This window comes from Guillardia theta (assembly GCF_000315625.1).
Source record: "Guillardia theta CCMP2712 unplaced genomic scaffold GUITHscaffold_28, whole genome shotgun sequence".
Classification (NCBI taxonomy): domain Eukaryota; class Cryptophyceae; order Pyrenomonadales; family Geminigeraceae; genus Guillardia; species Guillardia theta.
In genome coordinates this window covers 162,831-179,471 of record NW_005434646.1, presented here as the reverse complement: position 1 = coordinate 179,471, position 16,641 = coordinate 162,831, and the positions used below count along the sequence as shown (strand labels likewise).

Genomic DNA, 16,641 nt, shown 5'->3' with positions numbered 1-16,641 from the left:
CCCCACACACACACACACACACACACACACACACACACACAATCATATGACATCTCTTCAAGGCCATTTCCAACATCGTCAATGCGATGGCGAAGACAGAACTGAAAGACAAGGAGGTACTGTCAACCTCCCCCTTCCAACTTCACCCCCTGACTGGAATCTTGTTCCTGCTAGCTGCTCGACATGCTCAAGGAAAGAATACTTGATAGAGACCCTTCCGACTTCAGCGCACAGGCGCGTTTGAAACCTTTCGTCTTCCTCCCCCTTCTCCTCCTCTTCCACCACCACCATGTCCTCCTCTTCCCCTTCATCCTTCTCCTTCTGGCCTTTCTCCTCGTGTTCCTCATCCACCGTCTCATCCTCCGTCTTATCCTTCTTCTCGTCTTCTCGTCTTTCGCCTCCTCCAAATCTCATGCCTGTCTCGTTGCTCGCTTGACGATTTCATCTGTCAGTCCATCAGCAGCATCCTCAATGCCTACGCCAAGTTGGAAGAAAGTAGGACTGACTGCTCCTCTTCTACCTCCTTCCTCCCTGATTCCTTGTCCATGCTCTAATCCTCCTCCTCCTCCTCCATTTCCTCCATCTCCATCTCCTCCTCCTTTCTCTCCTTTCCCCTCCTCCATCACTCCTCCATCTTCTTGGTCGCTGACTGAGCATGCAGTGGACGAGGAGCTCTTCTGCTTTCTCTCTCGCATCACTCAGTCGCTTCCTGCGCACATGTTTCAGCCACAGGCCATCGCCAACATCGTCAACTCCTTCATCAAAGCAGAGATAGAGGACGAGAAGCTGTTCTCCTTCCTCTCCTCCCTCGCTTTGACCATCGATCCCTCTGCTTACAACGGCCAGGTCCTCCTCCTCCTGCTCCTCCTGCTGCTCCTCATTCGCTCCTCCTCCTCTCCTCCTCTCCTCCTCTCCTCCTCGTCTTCTGTTCCTCCTTCTCCTTCTTTCCCAACGGTCCCCTCCACTTTTCGTGTTCCTGCCTCTTACTCCTCCTCTTCCTCCTCCTCTTCTTCCCCCCCTGTGTCTGCTACTCCCCCTCCTGTCCTCCTCCCCTCTCTCATTCTCATCCAACATTCTTGCAGGCGATCGGCGTCATCGCAAACGCATACATCCGCAAGGCAGAGATCGACCGGCCCCTCTTCTCCTTCCTCAACTCAGTCGCAACAACCCTCTCTCCCTCCTCCTTCGAGCCCCAGAACCTCGCTCTCATCGCCAACGCCTACTCGCGCTTCGAGATCTTCAGCGAGCATCTCTTCCACTTCATCTTTGAGATGATCCTCTGCACGAGCTTCTCGGCCTCTGACTTCCAGAACATTGCCGTCCTCATGACTGCCATAGTCAAGGTCTGTGTTCCTGCTCCTCCTTTCTCCCCTCTCCCCCTTTCTCTCCCCCTTTCTCGCTCCCTCTCCCTCTCTCTCCCCCTCCCCCTCCCCCTCTCTCTCCCCCTCCCTCTCCCTCTCCCTCTCCCTCTCTCCCTCCCTCCCTCCCTCCCTCCTTCTCTTTCTCTCCCCTCTTTTCCTGCTCACGTGCATTCAGGTCGAGATGTTCGACGACGATCCTCTCGCCGTCGATGCCATGCGCTACCTCGCTCGCATGCTCCGCCGCATCACCCCAGAAACCTCCAACCCTCATGCGCTCGGCAACGTTATCTTCGCCTACTCCAAGTTCCTGCAGCTCGTCGATCGAGACGGAGAGGAGGAGGAGCTCGAGAAGGAGGACGATCCCTCTTCCATCTTTTCTCACCTTGCCTTCCTCACCTGCCACCTGACACCCTCCGAGCTCGACCCCAGCTCCTTCACCCTCCTCCTCAGCGCCTTCACGCGGGCCAACTACTTCGACGAGGAGCTCGCTGTGTTCTTCGAGTCAGTCGGCGTCCTCCTTCCTCTCGACCAGTTCGACCTGACGATCATGGCCAGCATCCTACACACCATCTCTCGCTCCTCCTTCTTCCCAACAAGCAAGATACCCTCCTACTTCTCTAGCCGCATCAAGGAGACGAGCGCGCTGGCGTTCAACGGTCAGAACCTCGTCCTCATCACCGCCGCGTACGCCAAGAGCGACTGGAAGGACGAGCTTCTGTACGAGCACCTGGTGCAGGTGGGATGCGAACTGCCCAGCAGCGAGTGGAACGGGCAGAGCTGCTCCAACTACCTCAACGCGCTTGCAAGGCTGAACGAGCTCGAGCTGCTGGAGAGGAGCCGGATGGAGCAGGCATTCCGGCACCTGTCCTCCATTATCTGCTCTACCCCCGTCCACTTGTACGAGGGAGTCTTCGATGCTCAGAACATCGCCATCATCACCAACGCCTTTGCAAGGATGGACATCAACGATCGCCGTCTCCTCGAGCACCTCTCTCTCATTGTCCAGCAGATGCACCCTGACCTCTTCGACGCGCAAGCCACGAGCAACATCGTGCACGCGTACATGAGGCTGGACGTGGAGGAGGAGACGCGCAAGTACCTCATGGACTTCATGGCTGTTGTCATCCTCTTCCTCGACGCCCAGAGCGACTTTAACGCTCAGGCGATCAGCAACATCGTCAACGCCTTCGCCAAGCTCGACCAGGTGGACGTCAAGGTCTTCGAGCACCTCGCCTTCGCCGCCCAGCTCATCCCCCTCGAGGACTTCAACGCGCAGGCGGTCGCCAACATCCTCAACGCTTACTCGAGGGTGCAGAAAGACCTCTCTGACCAGGACTGCCACGTCGACATCGACGCCCTCTTCCTTCACCTCGCCTCCGCAGCCAAGCGCATCGACCCCCTGCTGCTCGACATCCAGAACGTCGCCAACGTCATGAACGCGCTGGCACGCGCGACGCTGAGGGACGTGGACCTTGTGCGCCATCTTTTCAAGCGGGTCGCGATCGCGCTGGAGGAGGAGGAGCCCATGGAGGCTCAGGCGGCTTCCAACGTGATGCACGCGTTGGCTGTGCTGGACATCCGGGACGATGCGCTCGTGCGTCAAGCCTGCCAGATGGTCTCGCGCATCAGATTCCTCGGGGACGAGGACCAGGGCATCGCCAACATCTGCTGGAGCTCAGCTGTGCTCCAGATCGACGACCAGCACCTGCTCGAGTGGTGCCGTCGAACCGCCTCCTCTCGCATCCACGAGATGAGCTGGACTTGCCTCCGCCAGGTCCACCAGCTCCTCCTCACCCTCGAGCTCGACCGCCTGCTCCCCCCAGGCGTCTCCGTCACTCAGAGTCTCCACGACCTGCTGTACGCTGACGCGGCTGGCGAGGAGAAAATCTCGCTCCCGGCCCCCAGCAAGGGAGGAGGGAGGGGGAGAGCAGCGTCGGAGACCATGAGCTGGGAGCAGCTCGTGCGTGCAGCAGCTACCAACCTTGTGCTCTGTGCGCTCAACGAGACCGGCGTAACCCTGACCTCCAACCAGCCGCTGGTGAGCATCTCCCCGTCCACCGCTCGGCAGGCGCTCTACAGCCGCTTCCTCTCCGAGGTCACCTCCTCCCGCCTGCAGACGGACGTGGTGGACCACATGGAGCAGCTCGGAGTGACTTGCACAGAGGAGTTCATCGACCTCTCCGTCGGGTACTCCCTCGACATCCTCATGCCCTCCCTCGGCTGCGCGCTGGAGGTCGACGGGCCCTTCCACTTCCTCCTCAACTCCTACGAGCGGTCTGGCAGCACCAAGATGAAGCACCGGCACCTGGAGCAGATCGGCTACAAGTTCCATGCCATCCCCTTCTGGGAGTGGCCCAAGGTCGGCCCGTCTGAGGAGAAGTTAGCATACCTCCGCCAGATCCTTCGCAACCTCAGCAGCTCCTCAGACGAACTCAGCGGCAAGGTGGCGATGCACCTCAAGGCAAGGGAGGAGTTCGAGGCTGCGCTGCTGCACAACAAGAGCCGCCGCAAGGCCGTAGACTGTGGGTCGAAGACCTACCACAGGAGGGAGAGAGCGCTGAGCAAGGTTGCTGAACAGCGGGAGGAAGTAGAAGACGAGCAAGGTGGGATGTATGAGCTCTCGTTGGACTACTCCATCGAGGATGCAGGTAGAGGATTTCTTGTTGTTGTGCGTCAGGGAATGACCCAGTTGGAGCAGGAGATAGGAAGCCGCGGAAGAAGACGAAGAGGAGCAAGCAACCTGTTGAGGATGACGAAGCATGGAGCCCTTCGTACGATCCTTTCGAGTCTGGCTTGTCACAGAGCAGGATCTCCTCCCATGATCCGGCATGACAAGGATGGTAACATCGCGCATCTACGTGATAGGTTGTATTGTGAAGGTTTCAGATGTTGTGGTGAACAATAGAGACGAAATTTCATAAAGACCCCCCAAACTTCATTCGATCGCTAGAAGCATATCAACACATCAACAAATCTTAACATTAAATGCTGAAAGGGCTGAGAGTCAGAGCCGGGCAGTACAGACTGACAGTCTTACCTAGGGTTCTCAACAATATCAAGAATCTTCTGCATCTTCTGCACCTTGGGATCCTTAGCCTGCAACTCATCGTCAACTTCACGGAGCCGGCAGGCAACGGTCAGCAAGTACCGCAGTCTGGAGGGCTTTTCTGCGGATCTGAAAACGCGGAGAAGCGAGGACGGAGAAAACAAGGTCAGCTGAGCGAGGAGCGAGCGAGCTAACAGACCTTGATGGCCTCCTTCTTCTTAGCCCAGTAAGCCGCTCCCTTGACTTTGCGCTTCTCCTCCAACTCAAGCACGGTGTCCCTGTGCTTCCATCCAACTTCGCTGCACATTCTCCCGAGGTTGGTGTACTTGCGTCCGGGCCGGAGCCTGAGGACGCGGAGGGCGTCCGGCATCACCATCCTCTTAACCTTGTCGTATGGGGGGGGGACTCCGTCGAACACCTGCGGGAACTCGTGAGCCTCTGACTCTCTCCCTCCTGCTCCTTCACCTTGAGGCGGTCGAGGGCAGCCTGGCAGCGGGGAGTCTTGTGCTTCATCATAGCACGGATAGTTCTCCACACCATGCGCGAGCTGGTCGGAAACTAGTCAGGAGGGAGGAAGGGGAAGGCGAGTACGTACGGGGCACGGAAGTGGTAGGGGCCGGACGAAGGGTTGGAGTTCTTCCTCTTCCTCAGGTAGGACATGAAGAGAAGCTTGTTGCGAATGAAGGCCCCGCTGATGTTGACCTCCTCGCAGCGGACAAGCACAACCCTCTGGCCATTGAGAAGCTGTTGAGAAAGAGTTAGCACTCTAGGAAAAAGTTTTGAAACGCATGGAAAACATATTTGTGAGAGGATCTCATGACAGGAAGCCATGAACACACAACGAGCGTTGCACGCATACACATCTTCTGCCTGCCTTTCAGCACCTCCTGCCCTTTCAGAACAAATCTCTGTTCCACCGTATCCTGCGTCTCTTCACACACATCACAGATATGAACTCCTCACGTGCTCGTTCATCAACACAGCTCCTCGGGATCGAACTCGCACTGAGAGGACGGAAGGAGCAAGACAAGTGAAACAAGACATGGCACCCCCTCGACCTCCCTCGACCTCCCTCGACCCGTCGCTTTCCCCCCTCCCCAACGAACTTATCAAGCTCTGATCGTCTCTCGGAGGCTGGCTGGAGGTACCTCCTTAGCGATGATGCTCGCAAGCCTTCCCAGCAGGTGACCGCGGCAGTCAACGACGACGGTAGGCTCGAACATGGCGACCGACTGCACGAGCAGGAGCAACTTTTTTTTAAGTTGACCTTTTTCTTCCCTAAACACGAGCTTGGGCATTGAAGGGGTGGTCTACGCAGGACCATAGGGGGTCCGCGAGGCCAAAGGGAGTGAGAGGAGAGGGGTGGTGCAGAAGGGGTGCGAATGAGAGATCAAATGGGGGAATGGGGGGGGTGGGATCAAGTTGCGGTGCCTAAACTTTGAAGTTTGAAAGTCTGTTTGCATACTTTCAAACACAGACGTTACAGCGGTTTCGACAGAAGGGGGATAACTTTAGTTAAATTTAGTGAGTAAAGAATTTGTATCATTCGGGGGCCGTATCCCAGCAAACGCACCAGAGGAGGTGGGTGGTGCCCAGCACACTGGTAGGGTGGTGCGGTGGACAAGGGACTCCGGAGGTAGGAAACGACCGATCATGTCCGAGGACGAGGCCGACGCGATGAGATGGATCTATAAAGGCCTGGGGGAGGAGAAGAAGATCGAGTACAAAGTAAACAAGAAAGCACAGCCACTCTCGTTCGATGGTCCCTCTGTAGCCGACATGCAGCTGAATGATAAGCTGATGGAGACTTTGAAACAACTTGGGGCGTATGAAGACAAGGAATGCAACAAGAGAAGAGAGCAGGCTCTGGAAAACATCGAGAAGATTATGAAGACCTGGACTTGCGAGATCTGCAAGACGAAGAACATCTCGCTGGATTTCGATTGCTCATGCAGGGTTGCACCATTCGGCTCTTATTGCCTGGGGGTACATTCTCACGACTCCGACATCGACCTGCTGTGTATCATACCAGAGGTCGTCAACCGATCGGAGTTCTTCTCTCGAGTACCTGCAAAGCTAGCAGAGGTTGAAGGCATCACATGCATCAAGTCATTGGCAGATGCCTTTGCTCCTGTGATCAAGTTTCAGTATTGCGGCTTCGACATCGACTTGGGCATGGTCCGCATGCCTTGCGGGTCGATTCCTCCCGATTTGAACATTGCTCTGGACCGTCATCTTTTGAGGATTGAGGACACGAAGGATGTGAGCTGGCAATCAATGTGAGTCTGTCGAGGCTGACGTTGTCCAGATCACTTGCCTGAACGGGCCGCGAGTGACGTACGAGTTGTTGCAACGAGTTCCCAACATCGAGAACTTCAAAGTCCTGCTGCGAGCGATCAAGCTCTGGGCTCGTCGCAGGGAGATCTACTCGAAAATTGTGAGTGAAAGTCGCAATACTCCAGCTCGACAGCCTTTGACCCTCATCTCGACAAGATTGGGTTTCCAGGTGGGGTAGCATGGGGGATAATGGCAGCACAGGTGGCGCAGCTCTACCCCAAGATGTGTCCTTCGCTTCTGCTGGAGAAGTTCTTCCACTTGTACAAGGTATCTATCGCGGTTTTTTTGCAGGCGAGCTGAAGATTGCTTCTTCGCTTGACAGCACTGGAAGTTCGAAGACGCCATCATCGTCGCCCCTCCGGAGGAGTGTCAGGCTCCGGACGGCCAAGAACGGTATAACCTGCATGCGTGGGATCCTACCAGACGTCATTTTTCAAGGCATGAAGATTGCTCCCGTGCTCCAGCTGCCATCACTGACCTGCTCGCAGACGTCCTCTCACCGTCATCACCCCGACGTACCCCATGGACAACTCAACGTTCAACGTCACAGATTCAGCGCTCAACGTGATTAGGAATGAAATCTCCAGAGCAAACAGCTTGACACAAGGGCTGGCTCAAGGCGAAGTAGTGCAAGCCTGCATCTGCTGTCTTGATTGCATACTTACCTTGTGCCTTAGTCCTCGTACAATGATCTGTTTGAACCTGCGATGTTCTTCAAACAGTATGGGACCTTTGTGCAGGTGATGGATTTGCATGTGAAGGGTCGAATTCAAACTCATCTGTGGTTGTAAAGATCGAAGTACTTGGCTCAGAGAAGCATATTGAAGCTTTCTCTGGATATGTCGAGTCTCAGATACGGAAGCTAGTAGAGAAACTGACGGTGCTGCGATTGTCTTTTTCAGCTGCGTTTGTGATGTTTGGATGTCTGGGTGGTTTTGGGTGCGAAGACTAGTCAATTAGGGCTGTATATCGTTCATCCTTGCACGCGGCACTTCGGGCCCATACCAGCGGAGCATCTGGGAGGAGGTGATGCCTCAAGGAACGGGCCCGGTGAAGCCAGTGAACCTTGTTGTCGTCAGGGGACCCCGAGGACGGCCCTTGGCAGAACATTTTCTTCTACCTAGGGCTGAAGTTCGACGACAATCTCGTCAGGCACATGAAAGCGTCAGGACAGAGCGTCGACTTTACCCAGCCCGTATGTTCATCCATTTCTCTTCGCTCGGCGATGTTCCCACGGGGCGATTCACCTTCTCCTCCCTCTCTTCTACCTCCCTCCTCCTGCTACTCCCTTTCCTTCTTTCCGTGTGAAGCGCTCGTGTATCAACTGCCAATTTCTTGTCAGGTGAAGGAGTTCCTATTGGGGATACACATAACAGATCCAACTCAAACCAGCATCTCGATCAAGGTATGGCCTAACCGACTGCCCTCGTGGCTGGCTGATTTGACAGGGTGCAGGTGGTGAAGCGGAGGGCCTTGCCGGAATGGGTGAAGAAGGAGTATTACTCCCAGTCGAAGTTCGAAGGGATGCGGCTGGAAGACGAGCATGGAGAGCTGGAATCTGCGAAGAAGAGGGCCTTGGGGGAGGCCTCGGAGTCAGCGGATGCCACGAGCAACGGGAGAGTGAAGAAGGTAAAGACAGACTCGTCGTTTGAAGGGTGCTCTTCGTTCCATGACAGCAATGGGCTTGTCTAAGCTTCACACTCTACACAAGTTTCGAGCTTGTCAAGCTGTTTTCAAGGAGACTCCCTAACAATTTCTTGCCAGTTTGTTGCAGAGGCGCTCCGAGGCTCAGAGGTATGAAATTTGCAGCGGTTGATGTTTTTGAAGTGAGTAAATCCCGGGCAACGCCGGGCAAGTGTGGAATAGTACATGGGTAGGGTGGTATATTCTTGAAAATAGAGCGAGGGGGTCGGTTTGAAGCCATGAGGTCATCAAAAAGTGGGGTAGGGTACTCACAAGAGTAGGTTTTGAGCCGGAGGACGAGGGTGGGTGGATTTGAGTGGCTCTGTTGGAATGGACAACAGGAGCGCTGAAGGGGGGAGATGAGGGAGGAGGAGGAGGAGAGAAGAAGAGCAAGAAGAGAGAGAGAGCGAGAGGAAAGAAGGTTGAAGAAATAGAGCGAGACAGGAGAACCATGAAAGATGGCCCAAGGGGACCTTGTTGAGAGAGCGAATACTTTGATCATTGAATTGTGTGAGCGAAAGATTGGTGGTCTATCACAGAGGATATCATGAAACAAGCCTGTTGTTCCGGGGAGCAAAAGTGATCTCTAAAGGTCCAATCAGTTTTAAGAAGAATTTCACTGCTTTGGAGTGGAGGGCCGAAAGCTTTGCTTACCCGCCGAAGATGTTTCTACTAGTTCTGATATGAATCAAGACTTCGCAGTAGACTTGGGTATCTTTGATTGATCTTGAAACTTTGTTCGATCTTGTCACCCGCGGTCAAACCAAGGATTTTGACAGTTATGTCCGAGGACGAGGCCGACGCGATGAGATGGATCTATAAAGGCCTGGGGGGGGAGAAGAAGATCGAGTACAAAGTAAACAAGAAAGCACAGCCACTCTCGTTCGATGGTCCCTCTGTAGCCGACATGAAGCTGAATGATAAGCTGATGGAGACTTTGAAACAACTTGGGGCGTATGAAGACAAGGAATGCAACCAGAGAAGAGAGCAGGCTCTGGAAAACATCGAGAAGATTATGAAGACCTGGACTTGCGAGATCTGCAAGACGAAGAACATCTCGCTGGATTTCGATTGCTCATGCAGGGTTGTACCATTCGGCTCTTATTGCCTGGGGGTACATTCTCACGACTCCGACATCGACCTGCTGTGTATCATACCAGAGGTCGTCAACCGATCGGAGTTCTTCTCTCGAGTACCTGCAAAGCTAGCAGAGGTTGAAGGCATCACATGCATCAAGTCATTGGCAGATGCCTTTGTTCCTGTGATCAAGTTTCAGTATTGCGGCTTCGACATCGACTTGGGCATGGTCCGCATGCCTTGCGGGTCGATTCCTCCCGATTTGAACATTGCTCTGGACCGTCATCTTTTGAGGATTGAGGACACGAAGGATGTGAGCTGGCAATCAATGTGAGTCTGTCGAGGCTGACGTTGTCCAGATCACTTGCCTGAACGGGCCGCGAGTGACGTACGAGTTGTTGCAACGAGTTCCCAACATCGAGAACTTCAAAGTCCTGCTGCGAGCGATCAAGCTCTGGGCTCGTCGCAGGGAGATCTACTCGAACATTGTGAGTGAAAGTCGCAATACTCCAGCTCGACAGCCTTTGACCCTCATCTCGACAAGATTGGGTTTCCAGGTGGGGTAGCATGGGGGATAATGGCAGCACAGGTGGCGCAGCTCTACCCCAAGATGTGTCCGTCGCTTCTGCTGGAGAAGTTCTTCTTCTTGTACAAGGTATCTATCGCGGTTTTTTTGCAGGCGAGCTGAAGATTGCTTCTTCGCTTGACAGCACTGGAAGTTCGAAGACGCCATCATCGTCGCCCCTCCGGAGGAGTGTCAGGCTCCGGACGGCCAAGAACGGTATAACCTGCATTCTTGGGATCCTACCAGACATCATTTTTCAAGGCATGAAGATTGCTCCCGTGCTCCAGCTGCCATCACTGACCTGCTCGCAGACGTCCTCTCACCGTCATCACCCCGACGTACCCCATGGCCAACTCAACGTTCAACATCACAGATTCAGCGCTCAACGTGATTAGGAATGAAATCTCCAGAGCAAACAGCTTGACACAAGGGCTGGCTCAAGGCGAAGTAGTGCAAGCCTGCATCTGCTGTCTTGATTGCATACTTACCTTGTGCCTTAGTCCTCGTACAATGATCTGTTTGAACCTGCGATGTTCTTCAAACAGTATGGGACCTTTGTGCAGGTGATGGATTTGCATGTGAAGGGTCGAATTCAAACTCATCTGTGGTTGTAAAGATCGAAGTACTTGGCTCAGAGAAGCATATTGAAGCTTTCTCTGGATATGTCGAGTCTCAGATACGGAAGCTGGTAGAGAAGCTGACGGTGTTGCGATTGTCTTTTTCAGCTGCGTTTGTGATGTTTGGATGTCTGGGTGGTTTTGGGTGCGAAGACTAGTCAATTAGGGCTGTATATCGTTCATCCTTGCACGCGGCACTTCGGGCCCATACCAGCGGAGCATCTGGGAGGAGGTGATGCCTCAAGGAACGGGCCCGGTGAAGCCAGTGAACCTTGTTGTCGTCAGGGGACCCCGAGGACGGCCCTTGGCAGAACATTTTCTTCTACCTAGGGCTGAAGTTCGACGACAATCTCGTCAGGCACATGAAAGCGTCAGGACAGAGCGTCGACTTTACCCAGCCCGTATGTTCATCCATTTCTCTTCGCTCGGCGATGTTCCCACGGGGCGATTCACCTTCTCCTCCCTCTCTTCTACCTCCCTCCTCCTGCTACTCCCTTTCCTTCTTTCCGTGTGTAGCGCTCGTGTATCAACTGCCAATTTCTTGTCAGGTGAAGGAGTTCCTATTGGGGATACACATAACAGATCCAACTCAAACCAGCATCTCGATCAAGGTATGGCCTAACCGACTGCCCTCGTAGCTGGCTGGCTGCTGGGCGCATTTGACAGGGTGCAGGTGGTGAAGCGGAGGGCCTTGCCGGAATGGGTGAAGAAGGAGTATTACTCCCAGTCGAAGTTCGAAGGGATGCGGCTGGAAGACGAGCATGGTGAGCTGGAATCTGCGAAGAAGAGGGCCTTGGGGGAGGCCTCAGCGGATGCCACGAGCAACGGGAGAGTGAAGAAGGTAAAGAAAGACTCGTAAGGGCAGGTAAAGTCGCATGCCCCGTCTGCTTGTCTGAGGGTGAGTTACTCGTATTGGTGTGACGTGACTAGAGCTGAGGCTCTAGAGACGCCGTGGCTTCTCGCCCACAGCTGAGAAGCGTCTGCTTGTCTAGAGCTCAGTAAAATTGAATGTTCTGTATGCGCCCGAATGGAAGAGCTGAGGGAGAGAGGGAGAGGGTGAGAGAGAGAGAGAGAGAGAGAAAGGAGAAGGGTAGGGAGAGAGAACGCTATCGAGGAGGAGCAGCAACTCATTTCCTATGGGCTCCGACCACATGCTTCATCCTCAGACTCTCGAGCGTCTGCATGAGAGATTTTAACTTCTCCTCTGCGGACGACCGGAGGTCCCTGCCCTCTGGCGTTCGCTCGAGGTATCGGATGTTGTCCAGGAGCCTCTCTCCTTCCTGCTCCCGCGTTAGTTGTCACAGAGTCCATGGCACGAGGAAGGAACACGGAAGAGCAAGGCAGATCACGGAGAAATGAGAGAAAGGGGACGAGGAGAGGAGAGGAGCAAGAAGTTCGGTATGAGGTAGAGGAGGCAGGTCACGGCAGACGACGGGCAAGAGCGAAGCTGATAGAAACCTGGCAGAGGACTCCGAGACGGATGGATATTTCGTTCTGATCGTCGCCGAACAAGCCGTGCTCGCACTTCTTCATGAGCTTGCCTACGTCCCCTTCAAGGACCGTCACGTCCTCCTTCAGCTCCTCAACAAGCGCCGTCTCGTCAACAGCCTTGTGATGTCCTTCAGCAAAGAGCAGAAGCATCTTGTCTCCGTCCTTCAACCCCAGCTCTTCCACACTAGCCTTATCCTTCAGCTCCTTTCCTTTGTAGATGAGGCGATGGAATTTGGCGTCTACCCCCGTCAGCTTCGCTACCCTCTGCTTCAGCTCCTCCACGCTCCGGCTCCCCTCCCCGATCGCCACCTTGTACTTCACCTTTCCTTGAGAGATGAGCAGCGCGGCCTCACCAGGAAGCCTCTCGTCCTCGACCACCGTCGTCGCCTGCTGTTGGCTGGCAGGAGTTCTGAGAGGAAGGTTAGCAACAGCAGGCGAACAGCTCAGGTCCAACGGCATCGGTGCATCGAGAGCTCCGGCTCGGTGCTCGTCCCGGAGCTTTTGGGACTCAGCTGCTTCCTGCTTGCGCTTGTCGCTCAAGAGCCTCTTCCTGTGAAAGGGGGTCAACCAAGTCAGAGGGGAAGGGACATCATTGTGAGGAGGAGGAGTTGGTTGGCTGGGAGGGGGAGGAGGGGAAAGGAGGAGGGAACATCAGGAGGAGGAGGAGGGGACAGTGATCATGCATTACTCCTCCATGGCAGTATCCTTGGCGGCGGAAGGCGACTTCATGAGCATCATCTTATCTCCGCTCTTCACTCCGGCAGCCTGCAAGGTGTCGACGTCTCTTGGTTGCTGCATGGACCTCAGCCGCGCTGTCGTGCATGGTGATACTGCACCTTCCCCTTGTGGATGAGCTTCTGATGGGAGGCTGGGACGCCTGTCAGATCCGAGATCTAGAAACCTTTCAGCACTGGCAGCGGAACACCCCCAGGTGCTCAGAGGAGTCGTCCCCTACCTTACTCTTCAGCTCCCCGAAGGATGAGCTCAATTTGCATGGCACGTTCAGGCGCTCCTTGCCGTTCATCACAACAACCTGCAGCAAGACCGTCTCACCATCTTCTTCCCTTCTAGATGCCTGGATCCCTCTCCTCCTCCACCCAACCCCCCGTCTCCTCCTCCACCTCGCCCATGTCTCTGCCTCTTCCACGTCGTTCGCTTCCTCCCCCTCCTTCACCTCCGCATCCTCCATGGTCGCTGTGATCTGTACAACACTCTTCCCGTGTCTACACGCCTGCCCTACCACGCCTCTAGCAGCTCCACCTGAGGCGAGCCCACAAGCCCTGTCACTATCACGTCAAATAAAGTAGAAGATCACGGGTCCGATCTGTCAGTGCCCGGCCCAGTGCCACGGTGACAGCCTGGGCTCGGGTCACTGCGAGTCATATCAGTGACTCGAGTGGCACCAGCCATGGCAGCACTAGGCGGCTGCTGGAGTCAGAACTAGACGGAGGAGGAGGACGAGGAGGACGAGGAGGACGAGGAGCCTCCGAGCACGAAGAGGATTGAGCAGGAAAGTAGCGGCCTGAGGGAGCGGAAGGCAGGAGCTGAGCATGTCATAGGTGAGCGCATATGACTTTTATTTATGGAATTAATGGAAGCAAATTCAATCCTCTAAAGACTTGGCATAGACGGGCTTGATACAGTGACAAAGGAACATGGAGATCAGCGCGATCAACTGAAATGAAGTTCACGAACCGACGAGGCAACAAGACGTGTAAAAGAAAACAACAAAGAACATGAAGTGGTGGACAAGGTAGAAAGAGATGAGAGATGAGCAAGAGAGAAGACACAGAGAAAGAAGGAGAAGAAGGAGAAGAAGGAGAAGAAGGAGAAGGAGAAGGAGGCAGAGATAGAGATTGAGGAGGAGATAGAGGAGATAGAGGAGGAGAAAGAGGAGGAGGAGGAGGAGACAAGTGGCGATGAGACGGCAAGAACATCAGTTGATTTCGCTCACCAGCCCCAGCCACACCAGCGACATGATCAGTGCCTGCCATATGTACAACCTGCGCAAGAGGTCAACGAATGCTCTAGACGCGGAGACCTGCCTGTCAAAGGGCTGGTACTTCTGTTGCTCAGCCAGCGCCTGGAGCTCCTGCCGAGGAACCTGCGGGGGAGGACGTGAGGACGTGATGGGGAGAGGAAGGAGAAGGGCAAACCCGAGGCGATAGGACGAGGACGAGGGTCACAACCAGAACAACGATGACTGAGATTAGAATGAGCGGACAGCCGTTGCGGATGTTGCAGCCAACGGCACACTGGGGCAAGGTGAGCAAGAAGACAACAAGGTTCTGGGTATTACCGAGATGATCAACAAGACGTAAAGGATAAACTGAAAACGAGTGTGAGCCCCAACAAGGTTCTACAACAGGGAAAAACTTCACCAGTGAGAAGAGACCATCACCAACGCCCGCAACGTAGAGGGATGGTGACAGCATGAGGAGCTTGCGATCAGCTGCATCGGCTCTCCGCATACCATCGCCTGCAATCTGTCGCGGCCACATTTGCTCCTCGTTCGTTTCGGTTTGCTCCCAGGTTATCAGGCCACATAGCAAGACTGCAGTCAAGGCAAACAGCCCGACGAGTATCCTCAGCCTTCGTGTGTTTGATGATCCGATAGACATCGCTGATCCCTGACCCCCCTCTCCTCCTCCTCCTCCTCTCCCTTCCCTCTTTTCGAACTCCAGTCTCAGCATTTCGCACTCCCCGCCATCGCCCCTCACTGTTAGCCCTCATCCCCCATCGTACGGGGGTAGAACCCTGGGTGGAACCTACTACTACAGGGGGGGTGGAACTCGGAATAAAAGGGTGTAGTACCGGTATTTCTAATAGGAATCTTAGGGGTACCTCTGCAGGAGGGGGTGGGTGAGTTTGCAGGAAATCGCTATGGCAGCAAGGCGGCGACCAGGTTTAAGGATGATTAATTCAGTACAATGAAGAAAATCGTGAAACCACCATAGCCGATCAGGGAAATATGAGATCTATATCATGGTGTCAATCATGTGAGAAATAGTACAACAGTCAGGCGATAACAAGAGTGCCGGGATCTTAACTCTCTTGTACGATGAAGCGATAAAGCAGAGCATCAAGCTGGAGAAGGACACGAACAAGCAGATCGAGGACAAGGACCAGCAGATCGACGATCTCAAGAATGAAAAGATCAGCCTGGAGGCCAACAAGGATCAACTCATCAACGCACTCAACCTGCAGTTGCAGGATATGAGGCTGAAAGCTTTCATCGTCAACAATCGAGCGCTGATTGAGATCGGGATATCACGGTACAACTGCAGCATGTCTCTTACCGACGGTATCAAGACGTTTTTGACGGGCCATCTGTTGACGGAGCCGAAGAACACACTGAATGAGTACAGCAAGACAGTCTGTCGGCAGCTGCGAGACTTTGGCTTCGCAGGCAAGGAACAATCTGTTTCGAAAGAGCTCGCAAACTTGATGCACGAGATCTCGAAACCTTTACATAGCATGCAAGTATGCCGAGAACTATCAACCGAGGGTATGTGGTGGGAGGGAATCCGCCGCATGCAGAAGCGCTTGCTATCATGGTCTTGACACTGCGAGAAACAAAGCTCGTCGAAGGCCTGGACGTGCTGCTGGTGGACGGAAGAGGGGAATGCCGATGTGTGCTGAGGGACGGACAAGTATTGCCATACAGCCTGTGACGAATAGTAGTCTAGGAGGTATATGTTATGATGTTAGGTGATAGTAAACCGTGCCGCGACTGAAACGCGAGTTCTATCCTCGATTGATCGCAACTTTGTAAACCACCCAACAAAGTGTTGCAATGTTTACGGTTGGAGGGCGTACATGCTTGATGGAGTTTTTCCTTCAGGCTGTCAGATAGCAAAAGATAAATGTGAACCGTAAAGAACGTGTGGCCAGAGATGTCTGCCGCGAGGTTGGTGAGCATCCGTTTCAAGGGCAGGTGAGCTCCAGGTTTTCATGCCTCGCCCTAGCTCTCACGGTCTCAGGCTGTCGGATCTCCAATTGTTTCTACAGATTGGATGGTAGGAGGATTAGAAGCCTACTACGTTGAACGAGTAGTAGTAGTACCACTACGATGAACGACTACCACTACGATGAACGAGTAGTAGTAGTACTACCACTACGTTGAACGAGTAGTAGTAGTACTACCACTACGATGAAGGAGTAGTACTACCACTACGATGAACGAGTAGCATACGGCCGGGCGAGTCTCTTCTTGCCTCTCAGCGGCAACCTGTCGGAGTGTCACCATCTGATCCGCCCATAGTAGCTGAGGCTGACAAGAGGAGAACCCCTACACTGAGATGTAGCGCAAGGGCAGGCTCCTGCGAGGAGGACGGCAAGACCCCCTGCTGTAACTCCACTGCAGACTCCACTCCCTGCGAGTTCGCCTCAGGGGAGCAGCGACAAAAAAACAGTCATGAGAGAGGGAGGGAGGGAGGGAGCGAAGGAGGGAGGGAGGGAGGG

General features: G+C 54.3%; 7 protein-coding genes across 7 annotated transcripts; 4 read left to right on the top strand and 3 right to left on the bottom strand.

Annotated features, from left to right (window-relative positions):
* Positions 1-3,495: 3,495 nt before the first annotated feature.
* On the top strand, positions 3,496-3,759 carry GUITHDRAFT_70208 (hypothetical protein; the record flags this gene model as incomplete). The annotated part of the gene is made up of 1 exon (XM_005833778.1): positions 3,496-3,759. A coding segment is annotated over one exon (264 nt), but the record flags the coding sequence as incomplete, so codon positions are not given.
* An 838-nt stretch (positions 3,760-4,597) lies between these two features.
* Positions 4,598-5,630, bottom strand: RPL13Ae_2 (large subunit ribosomal protein L13Ae_2, cytoplasmic; the record flags this gene model as incomplete). Its single annotated transcript, XM_005833777.1, has 4 exons — positions 4,598-4,825; positions 4,873-4,954; positions 5,003-5,151; positions 5,556-5,630. The coding sequence occupies 4 exons, from the start codon at positions 5,628-5,630 to the stop codon at positions 4,598-4,600; spliced, it is 534 nt and encodes a 177-aa protein (XP_005833834.1).
* A 430-nt stretch (positions 5,631-6,060) lies between these two features.
* Positions 6,061-8,544, top strand: GUITHDRAFT_162826 (hypothetical protein; the record flags this gene model as incomplete). The annotated part of the gene is made up of 12 exons (XM_005833776.1): positions 6,061-6,669; positions 6,716-6,844; positions 6,901-7,011; positions 7,067-7,182; positions 7,233-7,368; positions 7,422-7,484; positions 7,538-7,624; positions 7,692-7,770; positions 7,824-7,939; positions 8,087-8,149; positions 8,200-8,373; positions 8,509-8,544. 12 exons carry the CDS (start codon positions 6,061-6,063, stop codon positions 8,542-8,544), a joined length of 1,719 nt encoding a protein of 572 aa, XP_005833833.1.
* Positions 8,545-8,847: 303 nt separating this feature from the next.
* On the top strand, positions 8,848-11,703 carry GUITHDRAFT_94125 (hypothetical protein). The gene is made up of 10 exons (XM_005833775.1): positions 8,848-9,817; positions 9,864-9,992; positions 10,049-10,159; positions 10,215-10,330; positions 10,381-10,516; positions 10,570-10,632; positions 10,686-10,772; positions 10,840-10,918; positions 10,972-11,297; positions 11,360-11,703. The coding sequence occupies exons 1-10, from the start codon at positions 9,209-9,211 to the stop codon at positions 11,543-11,545; spliced, it is 1,842 nt and encodes a 613-aa protein (XP_005833832.1). The 5' UTR covers positions 8,848-9,208; the 3' UTR covers positions 11,546-11,703.
* A 110-nt stretch (positions 11,704-11,813) lies between these two features.
* GUITHDRAFT_137848 (hypothetical protein) lies at positions 11,814-13,366 on the bottom strand (the record flags this gene model as incomplete). The annotated part of the gene is made up of 6 exons (XM_005833774.1): positions 11,814-11,966; positions 12,145-12,727; positions 12,866-12,942; positions 13,014-13,070; positions 13,133-13,210; positions 13,352-13,366. 6 exons carry the CDS (start codon positions 13,364-13,366, stop codon positions 11,814-11,816), a joined length of 963 nt encoding a protein of 320 aa, XP_005833831.1.
* Positions 13,367-13,738: 372 nt separating this feature from the next.
* GUITHDRAFT_152227 (hypothetical protein) lies at positions 13,739-14,890 on the bottom strand. Its single transcript, XM_005833773.1, has 6 exons — positions 14,559-14,890; positions 14,477-14,506; positions 14,334-14,432; positions 14,223-14,281; positions 14,132-14,180; positions 13,739-13,852 (listed from the first exon to the last, which is right to left on the bottom strand). Exons 1-6 carry the CDS (start codon positions 14,796-14,798, stop codon positions 13,781-13,783), a joined length of 549 nt encoding a protein of 182 aa, XP_005833830.1. The 5' UTR covers positions 14,799-14,890; the 3' UTR covers positions 13,739-13,780.
* Positions 14,891-15,060: 170 nt separating this feature from the next.
* Positions 15,061-15,741, top strand: GUITHDRAFT_107204 (hypothetical protein; the record flags this gene model as incomplete). The annotated part of the gene is made up of 2 exons (XM_005833772.1): positions 15,061-15,082; positions 15,200-15,741. 2 exons carry the CDS (start codon positions 15,061-15,063, stop codon positions 15,739-15,741), a joined length of 564 nt encoding a protein of 187 aa, XP_005833829.1.
* Positions 15,742-16,641: the final 900 nt, after the last annotated feature.